We start from the raw sequence: 27,472 nt of genomic DNA, 5'->3' as shown, positions 1-27,472 counted from the left end.
AGATAGAAAGCCTTGACACCATGCAAGCACTGGTCAGGAATAGGCAAAACACTGGTGAATTATGAACAGTGTTCTAGCCACAAATGCAAAGCACAGCACCATACAGGTGAAGAAACTTGACTTCATAACTTCATTCCAGCCAGATCGGTACCAATATGAACAGGAAAAAATTAATTGCAGTTATCAAACTACTGTTTTCTAGCACTGCTTTGTTTATGGGGAGCAGCACATAGTGTGCTTTATTTTCTCTGGAGAGAACAGGAGAACAAAAGGAGGATGAAAGCAGATTTTTTTTACTCCTGAAGAAAACCAAACAGCTTTCACACAGGTGTGAAAACTAGAAACCTGGGGCACTAACAGATTTACCTGGACCCATCAAATGGCTAATTTCAAACTGAAATTAATCAAACATCAGTAACACTGTAAAGTGGTCAATGGCTAGGGTAAAAATATGTAAGAACTTTTCTGTTTTTAGCTTCTCTATCATTCAGTTTCATCAGTATTCAAAATATCTCTGAAACAAGGGAAAAGCAGGGCCAATACATTATTTTAACCAGAAACAGGTGTCAAAATATAGAAAGTCTACTTCACCCAGACTATCAATCCAGATGATAAAATCCAACAATGGTGGGCAAAACCTTCAAATATTAACCTGTTTTAACAGGCTTATTCTGTTTAGATTTTAGATCATTTAGAATTTAGATAATTTTGTCTTTTTCTGTGCTGTGCCAGGCCTCAGTGCAAAGAGCAAAGCCCCTCATCTTGAAAACAAGACCACTAAAGACATCTTGTGCAGGCATTCAGAGACTGCAGTAGTGTTAATGTCTGAAGACAGTGGGTTTATTTAGCTTGCAGTAGGGTTAGGGGAGGTTCTTGCAAGTAGTAGGATAGGCTAAGATCTCCACCCCTTGCTGCAATTATAAAGGCACTGACATCTAAGGGACGAGTCAGGGAGGAGTTGAAGGGTTGACTCCTTTCCTCTGGAGCACTGGGTGAGAATGTTACAGAACTGTTTAACTAGTAGGCAATGAATTGTTTCTTGGGATGAGAGCTCATCTCTTTCTTGTGTCTCCCAGTGAGAAAAATGTGGCTGAAGTTTCTTTTGGCTATTCTTCTCCTGCATGTAACAGCTGCAAAGGAACCTGAGCCGTAAGAATGATCATATTATTACTAATAGTATTTATGATAAGGCTTTAAGACAGTGCTAAAATTAGTGCCACTAATTTTACTTTAAATAATAAATACTGCCATGACTAATCTTTTATATCTGGAGTGTTAAGTTAAACTGGAATGTAGATGGGAAGTGAATGATTCTCATTTAATGTGAAGCACACCTTCTGCCTTCTGCAGTACTTCTACAGAAGTTGACATGTATGTTCAGAAAGAACAATAGTAGTAGTAACAGCAGTGTACTCTGCTAAAAGCAGGTGAGTCCAGGACTTAAGTAAAGGACAAAAAGACTAGAGATTGGGTCACTGGCAGAGCTGGGATTGGTTGGGAGCCAGAACCCAGGGCTGGGTTGGTTGGGAGCTGGAGGGCAGGAGTGAGGGGCACTGGCAGAGCATCCTGTATTTAATCTAAACTAATCAGTGGGTACAAAATAACAATGCTTTGTATTTCTCTCATCTTGTTGAGACTGTTTCTTCTTTTTTATGATGTAATCACTTTGATGTTTGGATCTCGTAGGCAGTATGTCCTGATGGTGCCTGCTGTTCTCCAAACTGACTCTCCAGGTCAGGTTTGCCTGCAGTTCCTTAACCTCAATGAGACAATATCCATCAGAGTCATCCTAGAATATGGTGCTGTCAACACCACTATTTTTGAGAAAACCATGACCTCAAGTAATGATCTACAGTGCTTCAACTTCACGGTAAATTCATTTTAATTAATGTCCCAGTGGAAAAGAAATGTAAGGTGGAATAAGACTTGTTGAAGAAAAAAGGAAGCAGAGGAGATATATATAGTAACAGACAAGGAGGCATTTTTAATAAACATAAAAAATTAGGCCCCAAAAAAATGATAAAAGGTGATGAAAGTGGTGGAAGTGAAATGTGTGTCTCTTTTTAGGAGTCCAGGCCACAGGTGTAGTTGTTCAATAGGTTCTGGAGCAAATTACTTCAAGACTAACAACCTCCCCTTGTTTTTCTGTTTCCTTACAGATTCCTCCTGTCAGTTCTGCCCCATTGGCTTTCATTTCCTTCTCTGCTAATGGTACCACAGTCAGACTAGAAGAGCGGCGGTCAGTGATGATCTGGAACACAGAAAGCATTGTCTTCGTGCAGACAGACAAACCCATCTATAAACCAGGACAAAGTGGTGAATATCTATTTAGTTTATAAAACATCCCTTAGGAAGCAATTTCTTCAGACAGAATTTCTCTGCATGGTGTTTTCAGTCTGAGCTACAGCCTAGGCAATTTCTTCAGAGTTTCTGTTAAGACCATTACAGGTGTGGAGCTCAGAAAGTCATCTTCAGGATGGCAGGAGATATGGGAGCCCATGGTATCTATAATTTTATTTGCCCTTCCTTTGATGCTGGTCAGCATCAAAGACAGTCTAAAGACCAAGAGTGAAAGTCATTATTTTAAAATCAATTCTATGTCTTTAAAGACAAAATCATGCTACTTACCTTCTGAGTTCTGATGGCTTTGGACTTTATATTGTTGTTTTTCCTCCACTTATCCTATTCCCTTATGCATACTTCTCATCTGGCAATTGAACAGAGCTCCATGTATGCAAAAAACCATTTGTCTTTATCCATTCCTTATTTTACTCCCAGGCTTTAAGGCTTCTAACACACAGCTAGAACACCATAGGAAACACTATGATGATACTTCTTTCCAGAGCTCAACCAGATCATATAGCCCTTAGATTTGAATCAACTATGCTTTACGTAGGGATGAGTTCTAGCTACACAGATATATAGCTTGAAGGAAAGCTTGCCAATCAGAATATGATGCAACCTAGTTGTCCACAAAACGTGGCTTTATTAGCTGTCAAATGTCTTGGTTTTGAGGTGGGGGAAGCAGTAGTCTAAATTAAATTATGGAAAGGTAATGCTTTTTAAGGACATTTTGGAAACGCACATTTATACTTTTCCTTGCTGTTGTGGTTTAATCCCAGCTGACAACTAAGCATTCACCCTTCCTCCCAGTGGGATGAGGGAGAGATTGGGAAAAGTAACATTGAGAAAACACGTGGGTTGAGGTAAAGGCAGCTTAAAGGGATAGAAAAGGAAGAAAATAATAATGATAATCATAATGACAAAAAAATTAATATACAAAACAAGTGATGCACACTACAGTTGCTCACTATTTGCCAAATGATGGCCAGCCTGTTTCTGAGCAGCAGCCCCTGGCCAGCTTCCCCCCTAGTTTATATACTGAACATGATGTCATATGGTATGGCATATCCCTTTGGCCAGTTTGGGTCATTTGGGTCAGCTGTCCCAACTTCTTTTGGCCCTCCAGCCTTCTCACTGGAGTAGTTCTTTGCTCTCCTTTTATTATTCCTTTTGCAAAAAAACCAAAAGAAACCCCCCAAAAAACCCAAACCAAACCAAAAAATCTGTAGAAGATGAGAACAAACTGAACTAAGAGAAATTACACTGCATTAGGAAAAACTGACACCTCATCTACTTCCAGTAATATTTAGAACTTTCTTCTGTTCAAAGCAACAAACCCTGCTTTAGAGATGGGGAAATGAAGAGGAACAAGTTTGCTTGCATCACGCAGATGGTCACTGAAAGAATTATGGCTGTCACTTAAGACTGCCTGACCGCACAGCAGTTGTTATCTGACATTAAGCAAACTTTCATGAATGAATGTGAGAACTTGATACTGGGGAAAAGTCCCTTCAGCAAAGTCTCTGTAGGATTCTTTTACCTTTAGGTGAATTTTATGAGCTGCATCCTGTGTAAGTGGGACTTCTAGAAGATCCAGTGAAACTGGGAGTTCTAATGAATGCAAAACACTGTGCTCAGCCAAATAAACTACAATTAATGCTAACAGCCTGTTCCTTGTCTTTTCAGTGATGTTTCGTGTTGTTGCCCTGGATTTCAATTTTAAACCCGTTCAGGAGATGGTGAGTGACTAGTAACATTCCCCTGTATTTAAAACTGCTTCTCAAATTTTAAGTAAACAGCTGCTGTGGATAAAATAAAATGTTGCAGAGACTAAATGCCAAAGAATTAACTTGAATGCAGTAGGCTGGATTCCTGACACAACACCTTTTGCTATTTCTGGGGAAGAGGCTCAAAATCCCTTCACTTTGTCACAGCAGACATTATTTTAGCTCTGACCAGAAAGCCCATGGTTCAGTCTCCTGCTATTACTGTACAGCAATTGTTGCTTGCAAAATTTGGTAAGTCATCCACCTGCTACTTTGCCCATTTTAGAAATGGTAAATGCAATTGAAAGTTGTTACCACAATTATTTATCTCATCAAAGGCACTCTTCGCATTGCCATCAAGCTGCCTTCATGCTCATAGTGCATAAAGCAAGAAACAGAAGGGTCTTTACTGGCCTCCTGTCATGTGGTTGTAATGCAGAAGACATCAGAGTGTTACCAAAAGAGCCAATATAATAATCAGAGTTAGGATATAAAATTGAAGAAGCCCTAGTCATGGTTTTCATGCATCTCTGTAACTCCACTTACTCAGCTACTCTGGGATTGCACTGAATTCAGTAAGATCAGAAATGCTCTGACATTCTCATTTGATCTCTTTCCTTTATGTAATGTTCTTATTGAAGTAAAACTGCTGTTAAACCGATTAAAGTAAGTGATGAAGATATCTGATCAATGGCATTATACTGATTATTGATTATGCATCTCTCACAGTCACGGTGAAAAATAATTTGTGTTTGTTCAGCCACCTAATCTCTTCTCCCACTTTGTTTATTCCTTTTTCAGTACCCCTTGATTGCAATTCAGGTAAGAATTCTTTCTCTTTGTACTATATTATTCATCTACAAATAAAATCTAGGGCACACATGCTTGCATTGGTTTGTATGTGTCTACATCCAGACAAATCTTGCTCCTGGGTACACTGACAAAAAATTAGCAGAAACTCCATAAAATCCCAGGATTTTGTTTGAACTTTACTAACATGGAAAACATACCTATACTAATTTCAGCAGTCAAAAGTTGTACTGTTCTTATGCCTACTTTTGTCTCCTTCCCACTCCACCGGTTTTCTCAACTTATTTTTGGGTCTATCTTCTCACAAATCAAGTGTTCTGAAAACTATGAACAAATACAAACTGTGGATACAACTCATAGAATCACAGAATCATAAAATGGTTAGGGTTGGAAAGGACCTTAAAATCATTCAGTTCCAACCCCCCGGCCATGGGCAGGGACACCTCACACTAGACCATGTTGCCCAAGGCTCTGCCCAACCTGACCTCGAACACTGTCAGGGATGGAGCATTTACCACGTCTTTGGGCAACCTGTGCCAGCGACTCGCCATCATATTAATTACAGGTTATGTTAGCACTTCAATTGCATTTTGTAAGGATTTTTAAAATAGCAATTGCAGTTCATGTCTAGATAGTATTCTTGCAAGTTTTCATGTTATTCCATGAAGTTTAGTTGTCATTACTTGGTTTGCAGTGGAACATACATATTTGGAGCTCTATGTGTGTTTTTCTGCAGCCAGTGCTTTAAAGAATTCAGGAAAATGGTGTGAGTTTTCTTCAGTCTAACCAGAATAACTCATGCTAAAAGGTAAATGACACCCTAGTGAATACAGAAGAAATGCTTCCTTCCTTCTTCCAGCAGCTGAAAAAAGCTGGGGATGCTAAAGGCTAAGATTTGTGTGGGATAAGCTCAGCTGAAGTGGGAGCACAAAGATTTTCTTTCTCTCCCCTCTTGACGCAAAAATAGAGCAACATGTACTAAGGAGCAGGGAAGAGCAGTATTGTTCAACATCACCTGATGATTGAGACCAATACTTAGGCTAGCAGAGGATGCCTATATCTGAGATCAAGAGATGAGACTCTAGCAACATTAGCAATTAGAGTACCAAGGCATAATTTATCTCAATACCCATGCCTTAAGCAATTTCCCCAATGATTTAAAGCAGCTTGTCCTACTTTCTTTTTTGTTTCTGGCTTTGTGTGCCAGTAGCAGAAGATTTCCAAGGAAAAAAAGAAAAAAAGAAAAGAGTCTATATTGTTTTCCTTCTGCAGGATCCACGAGGCAACAGGATCTTTCAATGGCAAAACGTGACGTCAGAGATGTACATTATCCAAATTGAATTCCCCCTAACTGAAGAGCCTATCCTGGGGAACTACAGAATTATAGTAGCAAAGAAGTCGGGAGATAAAACAAATCACTCATTCATTGTGGAGGAATATGGTAAATGCCACCCGTTGGTTTTGTTTAGAGTAGAAAATATTATTAGATATAAGCCCCTATCAATCAGACCTTTTGACTGCTGAAACTTCAAACAGCTTCCTGGCAAATGGAACTTCAATCATTTGTCATTAAGAACTGGAGAGGGAAAAGGAAAAAAAAAAAAGAACAGCAAAAAGCCAAATAAGAGAAATTAACCGTTTTGCACAGGTTCAGCCAGGAAAATAGTCCACATAACAAATCAATACATTGATTGCAAAACTCGCTATGACAAACTAACCTTCTTCCAGACATGTCTATGAGCTTTCTTGGCCAAAGCTCTGTAAGGTGTCTGGACATCACAGGTTCACCTCAGAAGCTCTGCTTTCTCTTCAAAGCTTTATAGAAATAATTTAGTGAGCTTTTGCAGGTCAGACCACTTGTCAAACATTTTGACACCCCAGTTCTGAAATCCCATTCCCTCTGTGCACTAACACTAGTGATAAATCCTCATTTTCTCCTTCGTTTCAGGAAGGCCTGCAAGTTTGCAATTTGTCAGTGTTGGTTTTTTTCTTTTCATTCTCTGTCCTAGTGTTGCCAAAATTTGATGTCACAGTCTCTGCACCAGAAAGCCTTACAGTTCTGGATTCAGAATTTACCGTGAAAGTCTGTGGAGTGTAAGTACCAGGTGTAGAGTGGTTAGGAAATATGCTGAAAAGCAAGAACTTTCCAAGGACTGGGGAAAGAGACAGGCTTACTCAAGAGACTAAAATAAATAGCGCCTCAGAAGAGGCTGGAAGTTGGTCAGGGTTGACTTGGTGGTTGGAGCTTTTCATTTACTTGTGTGCTCATCTCATTTATTGTAAGAGTATTCTCTTCCAACTGGTGTTTGGTGAGTTGAATAAATCTTTTGAAAGGTCTCTCCTGATAAAGAAGGATATTTTCACTCCCAATAACCCATTTCAGATGGAGACCTTCATACAGCAAAGCGCCACTGAATTCTAGAAGGGGTCTTAGGGTTCCAGCTGTCTTTAACTCCCCCTTCCAAGCTTAGTCCTTCAGAAGGACCTTGCTTACTCTAAGATCTTGTAATATAGAATCCAGGGTTGAAATCCTGATCCTCTTGCAGATATGAGGAGTTTTGCTTTGACTTTATTGTACCTAGAAGCCCAGTCGAATCTGAACAGTGGATACAACAGTCATAATTTGGTTCATAGATATGTCTGTCCATCATGCTTATAGAGGTATTTATTTTTAGGGACAAGGTAGAATTCATTAATATTTCAGCTTCTGAGTTGTATTATCTTTTGTAACAGGAGGAGAGTTAAGAAAAGCCTGTGAAACTATTCCATTCTCTGGCTTCCCAGCTCACTTCTGGTCCTGGATCTATTCCTGCATATGTTAGCTTAAGTCAATTTTTCAAGCATCACTCATGGACCTATTTCCTTTTCCCACAGGTACACTTATGGCCAGCCTGTTGAAGGGAAGGTCCAGCTCAGTGTGTGCAGGAATTTTGATTCACATGGGAGGTGCAAGAAGAGCCCAGTTTGTCAATCATTTACCAAAGATGTATGATACACAATTGTTATTCCTCTTTGTCCTCTTTATTGTTTTCTTGCTTCTCTCCCATTGCTCATCACACTTTTCTTTCTCTCTTTAATCTTCATCTACTCATCTTGCTAGAGACTCTGGGCGCCTCATTTCTCTTCTTGGTTTCATACAAGCCTGAAGGAGGTCTGACATATTTCTTCTTCATGGCTCTGTTTCCCTTCTGAAAAGTGTAGACAGTGATATCTCCATCAGTCCAGTATAAATCATGTTCAAAGTATTCGGAAAAGACTTCACGTGCTAAAGAAGGGTCCTGTATATTGCTGGCATTCTTTGAAAGCTGTGATCCTTGGTGACAGGATTTTTTTATTTCCTATTCCAGCTGAAGACTGGTTGCCTCTCCCAGGTTTTCAGCTCCAACATCTTTGAGCTAAATCGCATTGGTTACATGAGGAATCTTGATGTGAAAGCTGTTGTCACAGAGAAAGGAACAGGTAATACCTTCTAGACAGTCAGAAACTGCAATGGTGGTGTGGTCAAAAGGAGAGTAGAAGATATTCAGCATCTGCCTGATGACTGCAAGAATGTCTTCCTGAAGAAGATCCATTTTTATAAGCACAGTAACCATCTCCAGGCTGAAGCTATATGAAAGACAAAGTGTATCTTCCCTTGGACATTTCTTACAGGCCTGCAACTCACAGCTGCTCAGATTATTTCCATAACTCGGGTGATGAGCAGTATACAGTTTGAGAATGTGGATCGCCACTACAGAAGAGGAATTCCTTACTTTGGACAGGTAAGTAACGGTGTGGAGAGCTTGTATTGAACATGACTGACAGGCAATCACATAACAACAGTAATAGGAACATTTGGGGCACTGTCTGGGGTGGGTGGTGTTTTCTCCGAGTCTCCATTTTGCATACAGTGTGCTATTAGTAATTCCAAATACTGACAAGTATTAATATACTCTGAGTTTAATTTTGTCAGAAATACTTTGCATCAAAACAATCCAATAACTATCACTTTTCTAACTTGCATTTTTAGCTTGATATAAATCACTGCCTCTCCCTTCAGGACTGACCACCATGTGACAGCTAGAGATTAATAAAAACACTGGGGGATAAGGGAAGAGAGTGAGAGGAATTTAAGAAAAAAAACCAAGGAAATAACAACAGTTTCTGTCTTAAAAAAGCTTTTTCATGATTTTAGGTTTTGTGACAAATCCCACATAACTGTCAGTGGTTTAAAGGGTAGGGATAAATCTCTCTCCTTCAGTTCATTTTTTTCAATAATGGAAGGATAGGGGATATCTTACCTATAGCACATAAAGGAGAGAAGATATTGTCTTTCAAGGATTTTTTTTCCCCTCTGGAAGATGTCTGTATAACTTTCTCACTTAGTCCCCACTCCGATCTCCAGATTGCTGTGCACTTTATCACCCCTTACTGAAGGAAGGGGATCAACAGGCACCCGTGGAATAATGCGCCACAGTGAATTCCTCAAACACATGCATTTGTGCACACTAGAGGTTAACCATGCTGAAAGACACCTGGTAGGAGGCTGGGAAGTCACATCTGACACAAAGCTTCTGCTGCTGGCTTCAGACAGCTTCTTTGCTTTTGTGCAACACCCCCCCCCCCCCCCCCCCCGAATGTCATATTAGGGAACTATTCTCAAAGTCCGATACTCATACTTTCTCAAAATGCAGTATATCCCAGTCCCTGTCCTGGTGCCACCACGTAAGATTCATAGCTTTTCCCTGCTTTGTGAAATGTGTGTGCTGGATGTATATTGTGTGCATTTACTTTTGTTGCATTCAGTCCCTCTGAAGTCAATATCACCCTGAATACTGTTAGCTCTCTGTTATTTTTGTTTCAGAGGTCATTCATCTCTGTGCTGTTTCTGGACAGTGAGGATAGGCAGTGTCTTAAGCTTGTAATTAATATATTATTACTTCTGCCATCTTTCTTTGGGAAAAAAACCAAAATGAAACAAAAAAACCCAACTTAAAATGAATATTCAGTTCTAGCAACCCAGAATTTATCTAATGATGCCTGATATCTTTTATTTGTTTGTTTAACACATGAACAGCAGAAACAGTGGGGACAGAATGAGAAAACAGTTTAAAATAAAGAACTGGAGGAAAGGTCTTCAGATACTGAAAGTATCAGCAGCATACTCTCAAGACTAGCAAAGATAAAAATGGAGGAAAAGGAGCATATCTTCAAGCTGGGAATGTGTAGCCAGAGGTGTCTAAACAGGAAAGAGATGAGACATAAGGAGTTCTTGCTCCGCAAAGGACATTATCAATGATGCAGCAGATGCTGAAGAAGCTCCTGCTCCAAACCTCATAAGATAGCTGAAATAGATGCCAGAATGTGAAGAAAGACATTTCAATTCTTAAATATTGCTTTAAAGGGATTAAAAAAAGCAATTCTGTTTGGCAAACAAGGGAGCACAAAACATTAGCATCTACAAACAAATAGATAACATGCTTGAACATGTCTCACATTCTCTTCTACAGATCAAGCTGGTAGACAAAAACAACTCTCCTATTTCCAGTGAGGTTATTCAGCTATTTGTCAATAACAAGAACACAGCCAACTTCACCACTGATGATAATGGCATTGCAGAGTTTAGCATTGACACATCCAAAATGTTTGATCCTGAGATCAGTCTAAAAGTGAGTACCAAACAAGACTGAACAGAGACACAAAGAGAGATGACTGCTCTCAAACTGAACCCTAAAAAGATGGGATGAAGTTTGAATTCTGGTAATAAAAATAAAGCTTTCTCTGGCTTATTTCATATTCTAGAGGTCTCAAAAATTACTATAAAAGCAGTTAGGAAAACACCTGAGTTGTTGCAATGCAATGGCTGTTGCAAGGCTGTAAGACCATTGTGCTGCTGTTCCCTTACCAGTTTGGCTTTAGATGCAATTCTGAAATAGATGCATTCTATCACCTGATCATTCTGATGTCGGTATGTGATGATTTCCCTAGTGACATGTGTTTTGTTTTCCTTTTCTTCCTCACTCCCTCTCCTGCTCAGGCAACTTATAAAACCAGTGACCGGTGCTACTCTGAAGGCTGGATAGAGCCTTCCTACCCCGATGCATTTCTTTCCATCCCACGCTTCTACTCCTGGACTAGCAGTTTTGTGAGGATTGAACCTTTGTGGAAAGATCTGACCTGTGGGCAGAAAAAGATGATCACTGTGCACTACATTTTGAACACAGAGGGATACAAGGGCATAAACACCATAAACTTCTACTACATGGTGAGTGTGAGGTTGTTGCATGGTTTGTTGCATGGTTTGTTTGACTGGACAGCTTTCTGACAGTCCATTCACAGCAATTACAGCAGTGAGTACTCTTCCAGCTTTTGGATTTCTAGCCAGCACAATGATAGAAGCAACTCTGAGGTGGTTTGGCAGAGCTTCCCATCAGGGAAAGTGATCCCCATTTCAGGCCGTGTTACTCTACCTTATAGTAAAGAACCACCTTCATAATGTCTCAAGACAGGGTTCTTGTCCCTTCCCTCCAAGAAGCTCTTTATGGTATTCCTTGCGTACCCCTTCCCTTCATTTTCCTTTTGCTTCCTGACCAGTGAAAAGGGTACCAGCAGTAGCAGCAGCAGTGACAGCATCCAGCATGCCCCAAGGCTGATTTTTAAGCATTTCAAACCATCTCAATGTATGTGCCCTGTCCATGTACATTGAACTCGATTGCTGCTTTCTCCCTCCAACCTCTGTCAACATATAAATGTATTGCTCTTCTCTGAACAGGGCATGGCAAAAGGCAAGATTGTCCTTACAGGGGAAATTAAAGTTAATATCCAACCTGGTAAGTTAAGTTGCCAATCCATGTGTCTGCATTAAAAAACAATAAGAAGGGATGGTTGAACTGAGGACCAAGTCAGGACTTCCTGGATGTATACAGCAGCTCCTGGGAGGGATGCATCGCTCCCATCCATTTGTGTGTGCATGATACTACCACTATCACCTTAAAGTCAGATTAGTCCAGCACCTAGATCATTTGATATGAGTCAAGTAGTGTCCTGCAAAGATCTTCCCGAAGGATAATATAGAGAATGCAAAGTGTCTACCTTAAAAGGCTATTTGAATCTGGCTATATGTTTGAATCCACAATAAATCTGAGCGTGTCTAGATCTAAACCCAGGCATGTCACCTCCTGGCAAATCCAGGATTTTTCAGTTTATTGTCTAAATAGAGATTTCTCCACTGACTGGTACAGTTATATGCCAGTTGAGGATGGCTACTACTACAGTAGGTCTTTGCAGTTCTCTCCTTACTTGTCCCTTTCTCTCTCCTAACAGATCAAAATGGCACTTTCACCATCCCACTTGTGGTCAGTGAGAAAATGGCTCCAGCCATTCGGTTGCTGGTGTACATGTTACACCCTGACAAGGAACTGGTGGCAGACAGTGTCCGGTTTCCAGTTGAGAGGTGTTTCAGAAACAAGGTGAGAGACACTAAGATACAGCAATTCTTACCTGCTGCCAGATAAATACAAATTCTTTGTGTACACATTCATTTTCCAATTTATTTCTTGTTTCTATCCACTTCTCTCAACATTACTGTCTTCATTCCCCTTTTTTCTCTTTGGCCTTGTGTCTCTCCTCTTTCACCACCTCCTGGCCTTATCATCAAATGGTAAAGCCCCTTTGAACATTAAAACCTGCTTTTTAGGAAACCCATACTACTCCCAGATGGTTCGTGCCTCTCTTGAGCTATATTAGCATGCTATTTGGTTTAAGCTGCCTTTTCTTTAGTATAGTGAGCACACTTCAGCCTTATCCCACTTCACAATCTAATCTTTCACACTTTCGTTATTGAAAAATGCAATTTGCAAAAGAATCACACTTTTAGTTTGAATCACTTGAGGTAGACTTTATTGAAGCTATCAGAGGAATTTAAGTGTGCTTCCTGCCTAAGCCCCCATTATAGCAGAGGCCTGGTCAACAGAGGCAGTGGGGACCAAACATCCCTCTACAGGCAGGCTATCTGTGCTTTATCAGAAGAGCCTTCTGCTCTCCTTCTTGCCCTCCATACACACAGACACAGAGCAGCCCTGAGCAGTAGTGATGAGCCATACCAACATCTCTTTGATACAGGTCCAGTTGCAATTCTCTGCAAAGCAGATGCACTCAGCTTCCAACGTCAGTTTAGTCATTGAAGCTGCTGCCAACTCCTTCTGTGCTGTGAGGGCAGTGGATCAGAGTGTGCTGCTTCTGAAGTCTGAGACAGAGCTGTCTGCAGAAACGGTAAGCTGCCCAAACAAACACATTGTCCTTTTTTTTTTCCTCCTCCATTTCAGTGTCTCTCCACTTGAGATTGTTAGACCGTGTTAACATCAGCTGTTTTTTGCATGTGCTGCTCATAAACCATCTGTAATAGGCAATACACAGCTTTTGTTTCTTGGCAGTTGGAAGTCCTCTTTCATGTGGGGTTTAGTTTAACCAGTCTGATAACAACTGTTATTAGCTACACTTCCCAGCTTGGTGTCATCAGCAAACTTGCTGAGGGTACACTGCCTCATCATCCGGATCATTAATGAAGATGCTGAACAGGATTGGATCCAACATTGACCCCTGGGGTACACCTCTAGTTACTGGCCACTAATCATCACCCTCTTGGTCCAGCCGTTCAGCCAGTTTTCAATCCAGGAAACAGCATTGTTTCAAACAGGCTAACATCTCAGCTCTGGCAATCTGCAGCACATGGTGGTGTAATCAGGATTGATCTTTCCATACAAACAAGTTTTGTGTTTCCTTCCCCCTCACAGATATACAGCCTGCATCCTCTGCAAGACTTTCAAGGCTATATCTTCAATGGGCTCAATCTAGAAGATGATCCCAAAGACCCCTGTGTCTCATCTGACAACATCTTTCACAAAGGCTTGTATTACACACCTGTAATGTCTGGATTAGGACCAGATGTATATCAGTTCCTCAGGGTAAATGTCCTGTACATTACTCAGATCTATTCAAGTGAGTTTCCACTTACGTAGCTTTAGATATTTCTGCAAATAATGCTGTTAGTAAAGCTCATACATGACAAACTATCCTCATGGACATCTGTTCTCAATTGATGCTGGTGCCTACTGTGATTTTCCAGCATGCATAACACTCCCACAAGTCTCAGCATAGATGTCTCTGAGCATGTCTCTGCATAGATGTCTCTGGACATGGTGGAAAAACCGTAATGAGAAAGTGAGACTAATGGAATAAACCTCAGCTACAGTATGGTTATGGCTAACACAAAAGTGTTTTTTTTACAGGATATGGGCATAAAATTTTTTACCAACTCAAAGGTTCGGCAACCAGTTGTGTGTACTAGTGAGTCTGTAAGACCTCCACCATATTTATTGAATGCAGGATTCATGGCTTCTACACACCATGTCAAATCATCAGGTAATATAGGTGACAAGAAAGAGATTTTATCTTTCTCCTTAAATGAAGTGGTATTCATGTGACATGGACATGGACAGTACTCATGAATCATATTGGTATTGATATTTAATATTGGTCTAGCACAAAATGAGGTAGCTTAAGATAATGGCCAATACCCACAAATGTCTTTCTGATTCATGTCCAGTTTCATGCTGGAAAGTGTTGTCAAAAAAAGTGTTGAGTGTCACACAAAACTAACACTGTTGCCACTGATTCCCTTCTGACCAGAGCTTGTTTGGAAAGACAGTGCAACAGTGTGGACAGCAAACAGATAGAAGATCCAAGTGACCTGAGTTCTAGCCCTAGGTATCTCGCTCATATTTGGAGACCAAAGGACTTCAAGTCATGTTTTCTTTCTTTGTGATATCAGATTATACCTTACTCAGAGATACATTAGTTAAATTAATCAATATTTGTGCAGCATTACTGATAATCTCAGAGAGATGCTAATCATCCTTCACACTGGCCCATGCATATTAGAATCTGTCCTTTCTATGAGTCTTTGTTACATGACCCAGGTTTCACTAAATTCCCATTATCTCTTACAAGCTGAAATTGCTAGAGAGGAACGTGGGAAGAGGCTTACTCTTGAGACTATTAGGGAATTCTTCCCTGAAACTTGGATTTGGGATATCGTCTTGATCAAGTGAGTACTACTTCTTCCATCTCTTTGCCTTTTTATTCAGACATACTGAATATGTCCCCCGATGTCCTGCAAGGTGGCAATTCCTTGCCACCTCTTCTTTCCTTCTGGCCTGGAAGACCTAGCTTTTTCAATCATCACCTGACAACCTGCCCTCCTCTTTTCCGTGATAAAATTACCCTGTCCCAAAGACATCTATTCTCAAATGTGTGTACCATGAGTCATATTCTCTTCCTAAGAAAATGAACACCTCTATTTAAAATATGGGTCTGTCCTCAAGAATTCTGAGTTTTCTTTCTAAACTCAGGGAAATGATGAGCAGAAGAACTTTCAAATGGGCTTTTCTCAGAAGACTTGGGTGATAAGTTCTGGGGGAACTTGGATGTGGGATTTCTGCAGATGGAGCAGGAATAATGCTAATTTTCAAAACCTATTGCCTTTACTGAGAAGCAAGATGTATGAAATTTAGCCTTTCTAAAGTCATCCTTTATGCATTCCCATCAGCTCTACTGGAAAAGCCAGCATCTCATATACCGTCCCTGACACCATCACTGAATGGAAGGCCAGTGCCTTCTGTGTGGAAGAGTTGGTTGGATTTGGTATGGCTGTGCCTACCACTCTGAAAGCCTTCCAGCCTTTCTTTGTGGACTTGACCTTGCCATACTCTATCATCCGAGGAGAAGATTTCCTGCTTAGAGCAAATATCTTCAACTATCTTGACCACTGCATTCAGGTGGGTACTTCTGCCCACATTCTTAGACCTTACTGCATCTCCAAAGAAGCAGCAGCAAAATGATTAGTATAGGTGACTAGATCTGTCCCTGCCCTTGATTGACATACTGCTCATTGTATCTGACCATAAACTATCCTGACTTGATTTGTCCTCCCAAACCACTACAAAGCAGAGCGAAACCTGTAGACTAGGATGGGTGTATAAGCAACTGTCTCACTATCCATAGAGGAAGGAAGCAAGTGTTTGGCAGAGTATCATTCATCATCCACAGTCATGCAAGCCATCAATGGCTGTAGTGGAGTCTTTTCTTTAGGGATGTATGTGAAAGTGCAAAGAAATGAAGGGCTTGTGCTTACCAAATGATGAGCAGGAATTGGAGAACAGACAAACCCTTCCTCCCTGGGGTGAAAGTTCACAGAAGTACCAAAACAGGGCACACAATAGTCCAGTACTTGCTCTACAGAGTATTTGTCTAGCTAAAGGCTCTATTGCTCCCAGGCACTGGGGGACAGTACTCTCAATATTCAGTACTTTCCCGGCAAATTGGTTCCAGACAACAGTTACACTGTACTTCTGCGTGGAGAAAGCCTACACATGGTTTAAAGGATACCTGAAGAAAGAAAACCAGGGATCTTTTATTTGGCTTCTTGTTTCTTATGCTGTACCTAGGAACTCTGAAAAAAAGAGGCAGATGTGGAGTCTAGATTTCTTCTGCTTGCTGAAATGTTGAAAATCAGCCCTTCAGTCTCACAAGAAGATCACCACCAAAAAAAGTAAAAATCAAGAGAAAATTTAGGAATGTTTTTTATTCCAAACAGTTTGACCTAACAAAACAAAAAAGTTTAGTGTTTTAAACAACCTAGAAAAAAAAATGCAAGCCTCTGTTTTTGAGTCTTTTGTCTCTTAACCTTGTTTTCCAAGTGTTTCAACAATAACAGAAGAACAAACACTGATCAATGGTTTCCTTTGCAAGTTAGTTCAAGACCATTAACACCAGGTCAACTGAATATAACTCAATATCCTGATCAGGAATCAGATGCATGCATAGGATATTAAACATCTCAATGGAGAATGTCATGAGAAGCAACCTGTTAAGGTTACATCTAATGAATGATTCATCCAACACCATCATCTCCGGCCTTAACCTGCTCTACACTATTAACATTGGACTTAAAAAGAGACTAGCTCACCCCCTCTACCAGTAAAGCACGATTTGCCTATGGTACTAAATATTCATCCCATCACATCCCTCTTTCTGTTCTCAGATTAATGTTTCGCTGTCAGATTCCCTTGATTATCAGGCCAAACTCATCTCCCCAGAGGATGATAGATGTGTATGTGCCAAACAAAGAAAGACTTACATCTGGAATATTTCTCCCAAAGAAATCGGTAAGTGTAAATTTATTAATTAAGTGTAAATCGGTAAATTTGAATTTACCCCTTTTTTCTGTCCTGAGATTGATACTAATCAATTTATACCTCACCTGAAAAACCAAATCCTCTTCCACCCTGGAGAACTTGGTCTCCTACTGGTCTTTCCAGCTGTCTGGGCTAAAGACCTCCACAACTGCAGTGTGTTTATCATTCCCATTTTCAGAGATCAGTTCTCTTCCCACTTCTTACCTAGAGTGACTAACCATTCATTACGTTGCACTACTTAACATCTGTAGATATTCTTTACCACATGAAATTTCTCTACTTTAGCCATCATTCTGCATGACAGAGGTCCATTTTTCTTCCTTTCTGCTACTGTTTAAGGTAACGTAGTATTCAGCATTACTGCAGAGACCAAGGATGTTGAACCTTGTGAAGATGATGCACCTAGGAATGGCAGTATTGACTACAGGGATACCCAGATCAGAGCACTGTTGGTTGAGGTACTGCTGACAGCTCTTACTGTCTGCCCTGTACTCCCTTCCATGAGGAAAGAAAAATGCAGCAGAACTGCCGAAAGCAAGTAAAAGCTTTTCAGATTCCCTAAAGAGCTCCTGATTTGGCTCCACCTTCATCTGTCTGGGACAGGGTCTGGCTGTTCAATCTAAGACCAAGTCCACTCCCATCTGATGTCCTCTTCCATGAGGATCAGTGGGTGTTGGTAAGTGCATGTCTCCCTCATGCAGAGGAGAAACTGGAAATGAGGGACTCCATCTGATGGGAACTCCCTTTTAGTAGAAGCTGCATCAAGTATGAACGTGTAAAATGTTGCTTCAGTCCAGATGTCTTGTGATTCAGGAGGTTGGGGTGAAGGGTGGTTCTTCTGTCACTGCATTTCTTCTGCATGCTTTGTTCTCACTCACTGCTTGTGTCTCTTCTTCCCATGGCCATGCAGCCTGAAGGAATCAGAAGGGAAAAGACTCAAAACTACCTGGTGTGTACAAAAGGTAAAGTTCTTATATATTGCTGTCCTGAGAGGAACTGAAGGAAAGCTTGGAGTTTGAAGTGTTGCTGTCCCTCCCCTTTTTCCTGGAGTTGCCCACATGGCAGCTAGTGTGAGTCTCGCAGTTCAGTTCCCTGTCATGAAATTCCTGTGTGATCTGGTGCATATGTCATGTAGACACCATCTGTACTGCAGCCAACAGTGCTGAGATGCTAAAGGAAAGCTGCTGTGAGACTATCAAATTGAGACATCTTTTTGTGCAAAATCTGTCCTGCATTTCATGCACTTCTAGAAACTCAGTTGACTCATGTTTACTGCTGTACTCCATTTGAAGGATAATTATAGCTTGCAGCTTTCCTTTTCTAGTGGGAATGGGAGAGGAAATGTAAAGCTCCTTTCCAGAACATCTCTGGTACTGACAGCAAACAGTTTCTAAGATTTCATGAAAGCTCTGATTAAAAGAGGCACAAAAGCACCCCTGGCCCTCACCAACCAGCTCTCCCCACAGTCCCACTGAAGAAAGCTCCAGAATCCACAGACACTAGAGCCTGTGAGCATCAGCCTTACCCTGCTCAGCTGGTTTCTGTTCAGCAATGACAGTTACTGCACTATTCGGTCTGGTTTTCACAATTTTGTTTTTTCTGTGCTCCCTTCTCTCTTGATGTCCTTGGTGACAGCTGTGAATTTCTATCTACTGCTGTCTCTTGTGTGCAATTTTGCGCTGTGCAATTTCTACCAATTGTGTGCAATTTCAGTGCTATAACCAATGTTTCCATATAAGCAACCACAGATATTGAATATTTTTCTCCACAGATGATGTGGTTATTCAAGATGTTCCTCTAAGTCTACCTACAAATGTGGTGGAAGGATCAGCCAGAGCTTCCTTTTCTGTTGTTGGTAAATACATGATTAATAAAACATGAAAAGAGACAAAATGTAAAAACATGAAGTGAAAGATTTTTCAGGATTCAAAATGTGAGTTTCCACCCATCAGTTGGAAGCTTTTGAGCAAAGAGACTGATTCTCATCTTGGCCAGGAATGTTCTTTGCTGTATCAGAGAAATTAAGATTAAATATCAGTTACACCTTTCTTCACTCTTCTGTTTAGATTTATTACATTTGAATGTTTTGCTATGAAGTAGCATAGTTCTGGGTTATGACCTCAGCCTACATCAGCCATACTCATGCCAGTATGACCTTTTTCCACTCACCCATCTGCACATCTGAGATGCTAATGGAATCTTTTCAGTCTTTTCCCAAAAAGGACTTGGACTTGGTTACGTGACTCACTAGTCATATAATCTCTGCTTTGTAATATTGGTGATTTCAGCTCATTCCAGAAATCTTTCGCTGGGTCTGTGCTATCTCTCCTAAAAATAGCAGTTTAGAAGTTGTCTATGATACATCTACATAACCAGTGTTCCTTTCCAGCACTAGTTGTTACTTCTGCAATACATGGTTCACTGTAGCATTACTGGGCTGTTCCTCTTTCATCCTCTGGAAACAGAAGTTTTCTGAAAGTTCTACTTTTCATTTCTGAGAAGTATCTGCTTGAAGTGGCACTACAATAGATAACATTTCTGATATGGCCAATTTAGACTAAGTAAGGAAAGACAGGGGAAACATTTCTTTGCTGACTGCAAAACAGAACAGAACAAATCACTTGGCATTGAGAGCTTCATGCTTGTTGGAAAGGCTTATGACACGAGCTAGGCTTTCCATGACTGTGCCTACAGAATGGAAATTAGTGTTTGTTTCAGTGGCCATGAGTTGTACTAATCCTCCCTGACATCTCCTCTTCCCCAGGCGACATCATGGGCACTGCCATGCAGAATGTGCACCAGCTCCTCCAGATGCCGTTCGGCTGTGGGGAGCAGAACATGGTCCTGTTTGCACCCAACATCTATGTCTTGGACTATCTGAATAAGATAGGGCAACTGAGTGAGGAGATCAAATCCAAGGCCATAGGATACCTAGTGAGCGGTAAGAGCTTTGTGCTTCCCTTACACTGTATGCTGAAATTCCCATGGAGGCCCAGTGAGCAGAAGCAGCAGCATGGCTATCCTAGTAGTACGGCACTGCTGCTGTAGCACAGCTCAGTGACCCAAGGATCTGCCCTGATCAAGGCACTTGTTATTTTTGCTTTATCTTCTTTTTTTCCTTATCCTATTTTTCTGAGGCTCAGCTGTTATGTTTCCTTCAAGATTCTGCCTTTCAGTCCTTTTCTCCTTTTCCACCCAGCCACAGCGTGTATCCTAATCATGTTAGCTTAGCTAGAGCACAGAGCTGATACAGCTCTGCCTATTCCGTGACTCAGTGTTCCTGCACAAAATGACCCATGCTTCCGTCAAAGCTCCCGCTGGGATTCCCTGCTGGTTGGTAGATATACACTGCCTTTCTACTCTTTCCTACAGTGGTTTCAGGTAAATCTGATAGTAAACAGAACAGGGTTTTGTTTTTAACTCATGGAACACTTCCTCTTCCATATGTCTGCAGGCTACCAGAAGCAGCTATCATACAAACATCCTGATGGGTCCTACAGTATTTTTGGCACCAGAGATAAAGAAGGGAACACCTGGTGAGTGACTGCGAGTAGAAACGGCTCAGAGATGAATTTGCATTGAATTTACATGACTCAGCTGACATTTTGGTTTGGTCTCCTGCTATCTCTCATGAAACCCAATGCACTGCAGTGCTTTGTAGCTAGGATCAGCCCCAGAGTGAGCAGGACACCCTTCCTGTGTCCCATATAGCTAGAACTCCTTTAACTACTGTCTCCTGGAGGAGCACAAAAAGAGAAGGCAAGCCAACAACATACTGGCTGAAGCTCTTCATGCTTATGCGTGAATGGGAGCATGACTTTTTCTGTTCCTACTTCCAATCCTCATCTCACAGCTTCATCTTTCCCTTGCAGGCTCACTGCCTTTGTGTACAAATCATTTGCACAAGCTAGTCACTTCATCTATGTTGATGAAAATGTCCAGGCTCAAACCCTAATGTGGCTGGCAAGCAAGCAGAAGCCAGATGGCTGTTTCCGAAGTGTTGGGACACTCTTCAACAATGCCTTGAAGGTTGTAGAGAATTACATCTTGGTCAAACTTACACTATTTTTAATGTTAAGAACATGCTCTCCCATTACAGTCAAAAATTATACTTTACTCCAATTGTTTGTCCTCTGCCAAGGGCTAACTTTCTGCACTTTACAATGACTATTTTCTGCTCAGTCAGAATCCCCACACTGTACTTTGAGCACCTGAGACAGGGTTACGGGGCAATAAGCTTGAGAGAGTGATGTTTTTTGAGGAGATAGCAACAGGTTTCTCTTGATTTAAAATCTATTTAAGAGCTTCTCACTCATGTCATTCATTGATTATTCCTCTCTCCATGTCTTTTTCAGGGAGGAGTAAATGATGAGCTGTCGCTTTCTGCCTACATCACCATTGCCATGCTAGAAGCTGGTCACTCCAGCTCGGTAAGGAGACCTTCAGGTGCTGCTATTCAGCTGAAATTGGTCCCCAGTGTTGACTTAGCTCCAGCATCTCCTGAAAAATTGTCTAGATAATAAAGAGAGAGAGAGAGAGAGATTGCAGGAAATATAACTGTGCTCGGTATCTGCACTAGTTGCTGTGAATTTCAGGTTAGATATAAGGAAGGTGTTCTTTACTGTGAGGGTGATGGGGCACTGGAACAGGTTGACCAAAGAAGTGGTAAATGCCCCATCCCTGGCAGTGTTCAAGGCCAGGCTGGACAGAGCCTTAGGTGACTATGGTCTAGTGGGAGGCATCCCTGCTCATGGTAGGGGGGTTAGAACTAGATGATCTCAAGGTCCTTTCCAACCCTAACCATTCCATTGATTCTACAATTATCATCGAGGTAAGCAGAAGGAATTAGCTGTGAAAGAAACAGGACAGTCTTCTGTTTATAGGCAATCATCTTTCAGAGCATGCTGAAACACTACTTGATTTTTCTGATGTTTCCTCCAAAATCCCTGCTGCTTATAAAATTCTGCATTCTCTCTGCTGAAGTCACTATACAAACTAAAGTCCCATTCTCATTGCTGTGATAGTGACAAGATAAAGAACAGGTTTAAAAAAAAGAAATGTTTGATCAGGTGAAGACCACTGTCCTGAATTAGACTCATGTGTTTTTACTGGTTTATTTGTTGTTCTCTTTTTATAAAGTATCCTGTAGTCCGAAATGCCTTTTTTTGTCTGGAGGCTGCATCTGAGAAGAATATCAGTGAAGTTTACACTCAGGCACTCATGGCCTATGCTTTCTGCTTAGCTGGAAAGGCAGAAAAATGTGAATCATTCCTCAGAGAGTTGCAGAAATCAGCAAAGGAAGCTGGTGAGTTTCAGCCTATTTGGGAATTTTGAAAGTGGGAAGAGGGAATAGATCTTACTGGTGGTATGTGGTCTAACCTTGACAATAATGAGACCATAGCCACTGGAACCAACCTCCACAAATAATCTATGGAGTTAATTTACAGCACATCTGTTGCTCTGTACAGAGTACTTGTGAGAAAGAGTCCGGGACACAGTATGTCTCTGAGGCAGCATAGAGCAGTGTCACCGACAACCCATTTTGCTTGCTCCTTACACTCTTTTTGTTCAGATGGCTCACAGCACTGGGAGCAAGAGAAGAGGTATCCATCAGAAAAATCTCCCTCCTTCCTTGACCATGCCCCATCAGCTGAAGTTGAGATCACCAGCTATGTGCTGTTGGCATTGCTCTGCAAACCCAATCGGAATCAAGAGGATCTCACAAATGCCTCAGGGATTGTGCAGTGGATCATCAGGCAGCAGAATCCCTATGGAGGTTTCTCTTCCACCCAGGTACCAAAACTCCCTTCCGCTTCCCAACCATCCTAGGAATTGGGGCAGGTTCAGGGTGCCAGTGGGGCTTTGACTACCTAGTCTTATTTCTCCTTTGTATCTGCTGCCTCAAACACAGAGACCAAACCTTTCTCATAGACAGACCAAAATAATTTCCCCCTTTTCTTCTTAACTATGGAAAGGTTAAAAGCCATACAAGAGTAATTTGACCAGCAGCAAATACAGATACTTGTGTTGGGGATGGGCCTAGAAAATACCAATTCCCGGCTCTTATAAGACCATGAAGTGCTCTGTAGGTCCCTAGAAAACATATGCTTCACCACTATGAAAAACTCAATTGCTCAGATTTTGTTCTGAGACCTTTATATGAGTAGAGACATTTCTTCCACCCTAAAACATATATGCCAAAATGAAATGGTTCCTTATATATGAGAACCCTGGAATGATACACAAATTCAGGGTTTCTTTAGCCAGGATAAAGCGACTCTGCTTCATATTGGAACCATGGCTTCGACCTCTCTGCACCGGTCACGCTGTGTAGCTAATTGCTTTTTATTACTTTCTTTTTCTTCAGGACACAGTCATTGCTCTTCAAGCCCTGGCTGCTTATGGTGGGGCCACCTACAGTCCTGTTACGCAAAATGTAGTGAAGATCACTTCTCAAAAGCCATTTGAGAAGGTATTTATTGTCAACAATGCAAACAGGCTCCTGCTGCAACAGACTCCCCTTCCAGAGGTCTCTGGGAAATACAGCCTAGCAGTGAATGGCAGTGGGTGTGTGCTTATGCAAGTAGGTGTCCACTCTCCCCTTCATTGTGCTTCACATCACACATATGATACAGCCGTGTTTTTGATGTTTCTCTCTCTGACTTCACTTTATTTTTCCTAATTATTTGATTGCCATAAACTATTTTAAAACTCTTTTTCCCATCCCACATTCTGACTGCTGTGGAGCCACAGCATGGAAAAAAAGGAGTCCTTTCTGATCAGCAGCTGGTTTCTCTCTGGGAGGTACAAGTACCTTCATTGTTAAAGAGCAGAAGTCTGGTGTGTCTGTCATTGATGTAAACAAGGATCTTCCACATAAAACCAAGGACATTGCCAGGGAACTTCACTACATCTGACACTTGTTCTTTGGAATGCAAAAAAAAACCTTGGCATGCTTGAATAAAATGGCTTTTCCCTTTTCCAGACAGTACTGAGATACAGTATTCACCTTCCGGAGGGGGCCTTTGGATTTTCTCTCTCAGTACAGACATCAAATGCTTCCTGCCCACTGGATCGACCAGGAAAATTTGATATTGTCCTCATAAGCAGGTAACATGCCATCAACAAACCAGCTGCACAGAAGACAAGACATGCAGGAAAGATTGCTGTGTGTATCCAGTTCTGCTTGTAAAGTCAAGAATCATAAAGTGATCAATGTGTTGATGATATCAGTCTGTAAGACACAATGTCCCAAAAGATCTTGTGACAGTAACTGATGGTGGTAGCACATACTTGGCCCCCTCATACTAGGGGCTTGTGCCTCCCTCTGGCTGCATGAGGCCAGAAGGATGGTCCAGTCTGACAGGATCCTCTGTTGTTTCAGTTACACAGGGAAGCGCAGCAGCTCTAACATGCTCATAATAGATGTGACGATGCTCTCTGGCTTTGTTCCTGTAAAGTCTTCCCTGGATAAGGTAAGCTATAGGAGCAAGATTAAATGAGTCGCCCCAGGGGCTGAGAAGACTGGTTCTGATGAAAACAGAAGCCTGGTTAAGAATCATTCACTCACAAACCCTGTGACATGTTTGCATGGCTGCACTTCTCATTACTGGGTGGAGGGAATGCCCTACAGGAAGCTGTGACCACACAGACCTTCCCAGATTAAAAACTAATTCCAGCTTGAGCAGCTGGCAGCTGCAACTGGGAGCTGACACTGCACAGGTAGGGAAAGAGTGGGAAATCTGCCAGACTCTACAACACCAAAGTCAAGCAGTATTCCTCAAATTAACTGTAACGCCTCTCATGCACTCAGGAAGTGCTAAAGTCAAGTGGCAGGAATTGCTTAGTCCTCTCCATCTATATAGCATCCTTTGGTCTCTATCAGCTGCTAGCTCTTGATAGCTGGCTAGAAGAAGAATCCTGCAGCCATGCAGTGGTAGGGTCTGAGGTAGAACTTGTTTTATAATGTTTTAAAAATATATTTATCTCCAATTCATTGTTTTAAAGCTCGTCGACAGTCATACAGTGATGCAAGTAGAAAACAAGAAAAACCATGTTCTCCTTTATCTGGAAAATGTAAGTTCTGATCGCTATTTATTTGATTTTTGCAAAGAGTGCAAACAGCATGTAATAGATGCACCTACAGTATGAATAAATTGTATGTACCGTGTTCCCTCACTCATCAGTTTTCCCCTGTAAAACTTAAGCTGCTTATTCCTCAAACTACATTTAACATCCCAAACTCCCAAATAGTTTCAAACTGATGCCTGCCCAACTAACAACTGTAAGTTAATAAAAAAAAAGTACATAGAAATTAATCAAAATTCCTTCTCCTTTCAGTCAATAGCAGATAAACACCAGAAAAGAGGTCCCTTTGTGTGTATGTCCCCTTGGTGGGCTTGTCATAAACCTCAGTTCTTCCAACAGGACATGAAACACTGCTCTGCTCTGGAAAGATTTTCATTACATCTCTTACGCTAGTATTGACTAACAAAAGTCAATACCCCAGTGATGTACATTGGTTCCGATAAGTTTCTTGATGGCACACAATGCTTATGTCTGAAATTGGTGGGATTGGAATACCAGACTTTATCATTCTTAAGAAATAAGCTTACTCTTTTGGGACCTTTTTTCCCTCTCTGGCAATAGGATGTGTAATAACTTCAGAATCAGGTAATACGAGCAGGATAAGAAAACTATAACTCTTCATTTCAGTTTCACTGTGGAATCTCCAAATGTATTTCAGATAATGGATGTCCCACATGTGTATGTGTGGCATCAGTGGGATTTGGAATACACAATCTATCAGTTAGCACCCTTGTCTGCTCCAGATGGTGTTGTAGAAATAAAAAGACTTATGTGATCCTCGTCCCTCCATTCGCAGATCTCGCAGAAGAAAGGGAAAGAAATCACTTTCTCAGTTGAGCAGGACTTCGTTGTGACCCATCCCAAGCCAGCTCCTGTGCAGATCTATGATTATTATGAAACTGGTAAGTCTCTGATATTAAGCAGTACAAAGTTTGGGGGAGGGACAAGGGACAGCAAAACACTGCATGCATTAAGGGAGGTACAGAACCAGCCCTCCTGGAACCAAGATTTCTCTGAACTCTTATCAGGATCTGGATTTAGTATCAGGGGAGAGACTTATTTCACTTCTGTGATCTTATGCGCAAGGTGATAAGTGGGCATGACAAGAAAGCTACAAAAATTCACATGCCAGAATGAAGGAGATTTCGAGGATCTCTGGTTTAAGTATGTGTGGGGTGTATCTACCTCCACTGAAAAGCACCCAAAGTGATCTGCAGGCTAATAGGAACATTTCTTTCCTTCTTCTCCAGAAGAGTATGCTGTTGCTCAGTATACGTCACCTTGCAAAGAGGCTGTTGCAGAAATAGACTGATGGTTAGAGAAGGTAAGTGAAATCCAGAAAGAAAACCCAAGCAGGTGAGAAGGTAAAGTATAAAGCAGCATGTGCAGCAGGACTGGCACGGTGAAGAGAGCAGTAACTGTTCTTGCAGAAATGGACTCTGCAGTCATCACCAGGCTTTTCAGAGAGCAGCCAGAGACAGTGGCCAGATCCTGTCTTATGCTGTCACAAGTCCTGTCACCACGACACACGCTCAGTGGACTCCAAGGGAAGACCATGTCACTGTTCATGGGAAGAGCTCAACCTCTAGAGTGAAAGTGAAAGTGCAGAATAATGGAGAGACTGGGAAATACCTTCAGAATTTCCTCAAAAGCATACACACTTAGCAAGGAATAATCTCCCTACAGCCATCCTTGAAAGCCTGTCCTGGCTCAACACAGCAGTTATGCTGACAGTTGTCTGCTGAGCAGTTTCTGAGGGATATGGGCACATATCCCATGTAATCCACACAGTTTTCTGCCAGACCTTGGTCCAGCATTTGTCTGTTTTGCACACAAGGGGCTGATTACCCTGTACCTGAAACCATATTGTACATCCTGCTGGTTTGTTCTCATTGAGGTTATTTTCTTTTGGATTTTCCCCTACAGGACCATCATAATTGTTGGACAAGTGGTCAAGCAACCTATTTTCTTCTGTCATTAGTCCTGACAAGGGCCATTTCACCTTACTAATCACAGTGGGAGTCTGACATCGTTTAAGCTAGTGTCTCATTCTCTGTTTCCTTTCATGGCACATCTCTTTAGATCCATGTCATAATCATGTATACCTTTCCATCAATAAACCTCCCTTTTACGTTGGACATTGGCTTTTCTCAGTGTCACAGAACAGACATTTTAATGACAGTCCACATGTTACGTTTGATGGCTGGAGAGGATGAAGAGAGAAACATGTCT

The 27,472-nt window shown here is 41.4% G+C and overlaps 1 protein-coding gene across 1 annotated transcript; it reads left to right on the top strand.

Moving 5' to 3' along the window:
• Positions 1–1,027: 1,027 nt before the first annotated feature.
• Positions 1,028–26,552, top strand: LOC308233026 (ovostatin-like; the record flags this gene model as incomplete). The annotated part of the gene is given in 36 exon segments (XM_080639523.1): positions 1,028–1,045; positions 1,049–1,149; positions 1,687–1,870; positions 2,160–2,316; positions 4,030–4,082; positions 4,911–4,931; positions 6,192–6,360; positions 6,929–7,013; positions 7,794–7,905; positions 8,267–8,378; positions 8,571–8,680; positions 10,409–10,567; positions 10,936–11,163; positions 11,671–11,728; positions 12,222–12,367; positions 13,020–13,169; positions 13,691–13,861; positions 14,186–14,318; positions 14,907–15,003; positions 15,505–15,733; positions 16,999–17,122; positions 17,492–17,610; positions 18,063–18,114; positions 18,924–19,007; positions 19,917–20,093; positions 20,607–20,688; positions 21,025–21,181; positions 21,508–21,582; positions 22,292–22,457; positions 22,725–22,945; positions 23,520–23,735; positions 24,138–24,262; positions 24,537–24,627; positions 25,160–25,228; positions 26,037–26,142; positions 26,491–26,552. Coding segments are annotated over 36 exon segments (4,419 nt in total).
• Between the last annotated feature and the right edge of the window lie 920 nt (positions 26,553–27,472).

The sequence above is a fragment of the Psittacula echo genome (genome assembly GCF_963264785.1).
Source record: "Psittacula echo genome assembly, chromosome: 1".
Lineage (NCBI taxonomy): Eukaryota > Metazoa > Chordata > Aves > Psittaciformes > Psittacidae > Psittacula > Psittacula echo.
This window is presented reverse-complemented; position numbering and strand designations above follow the sequence as displayed.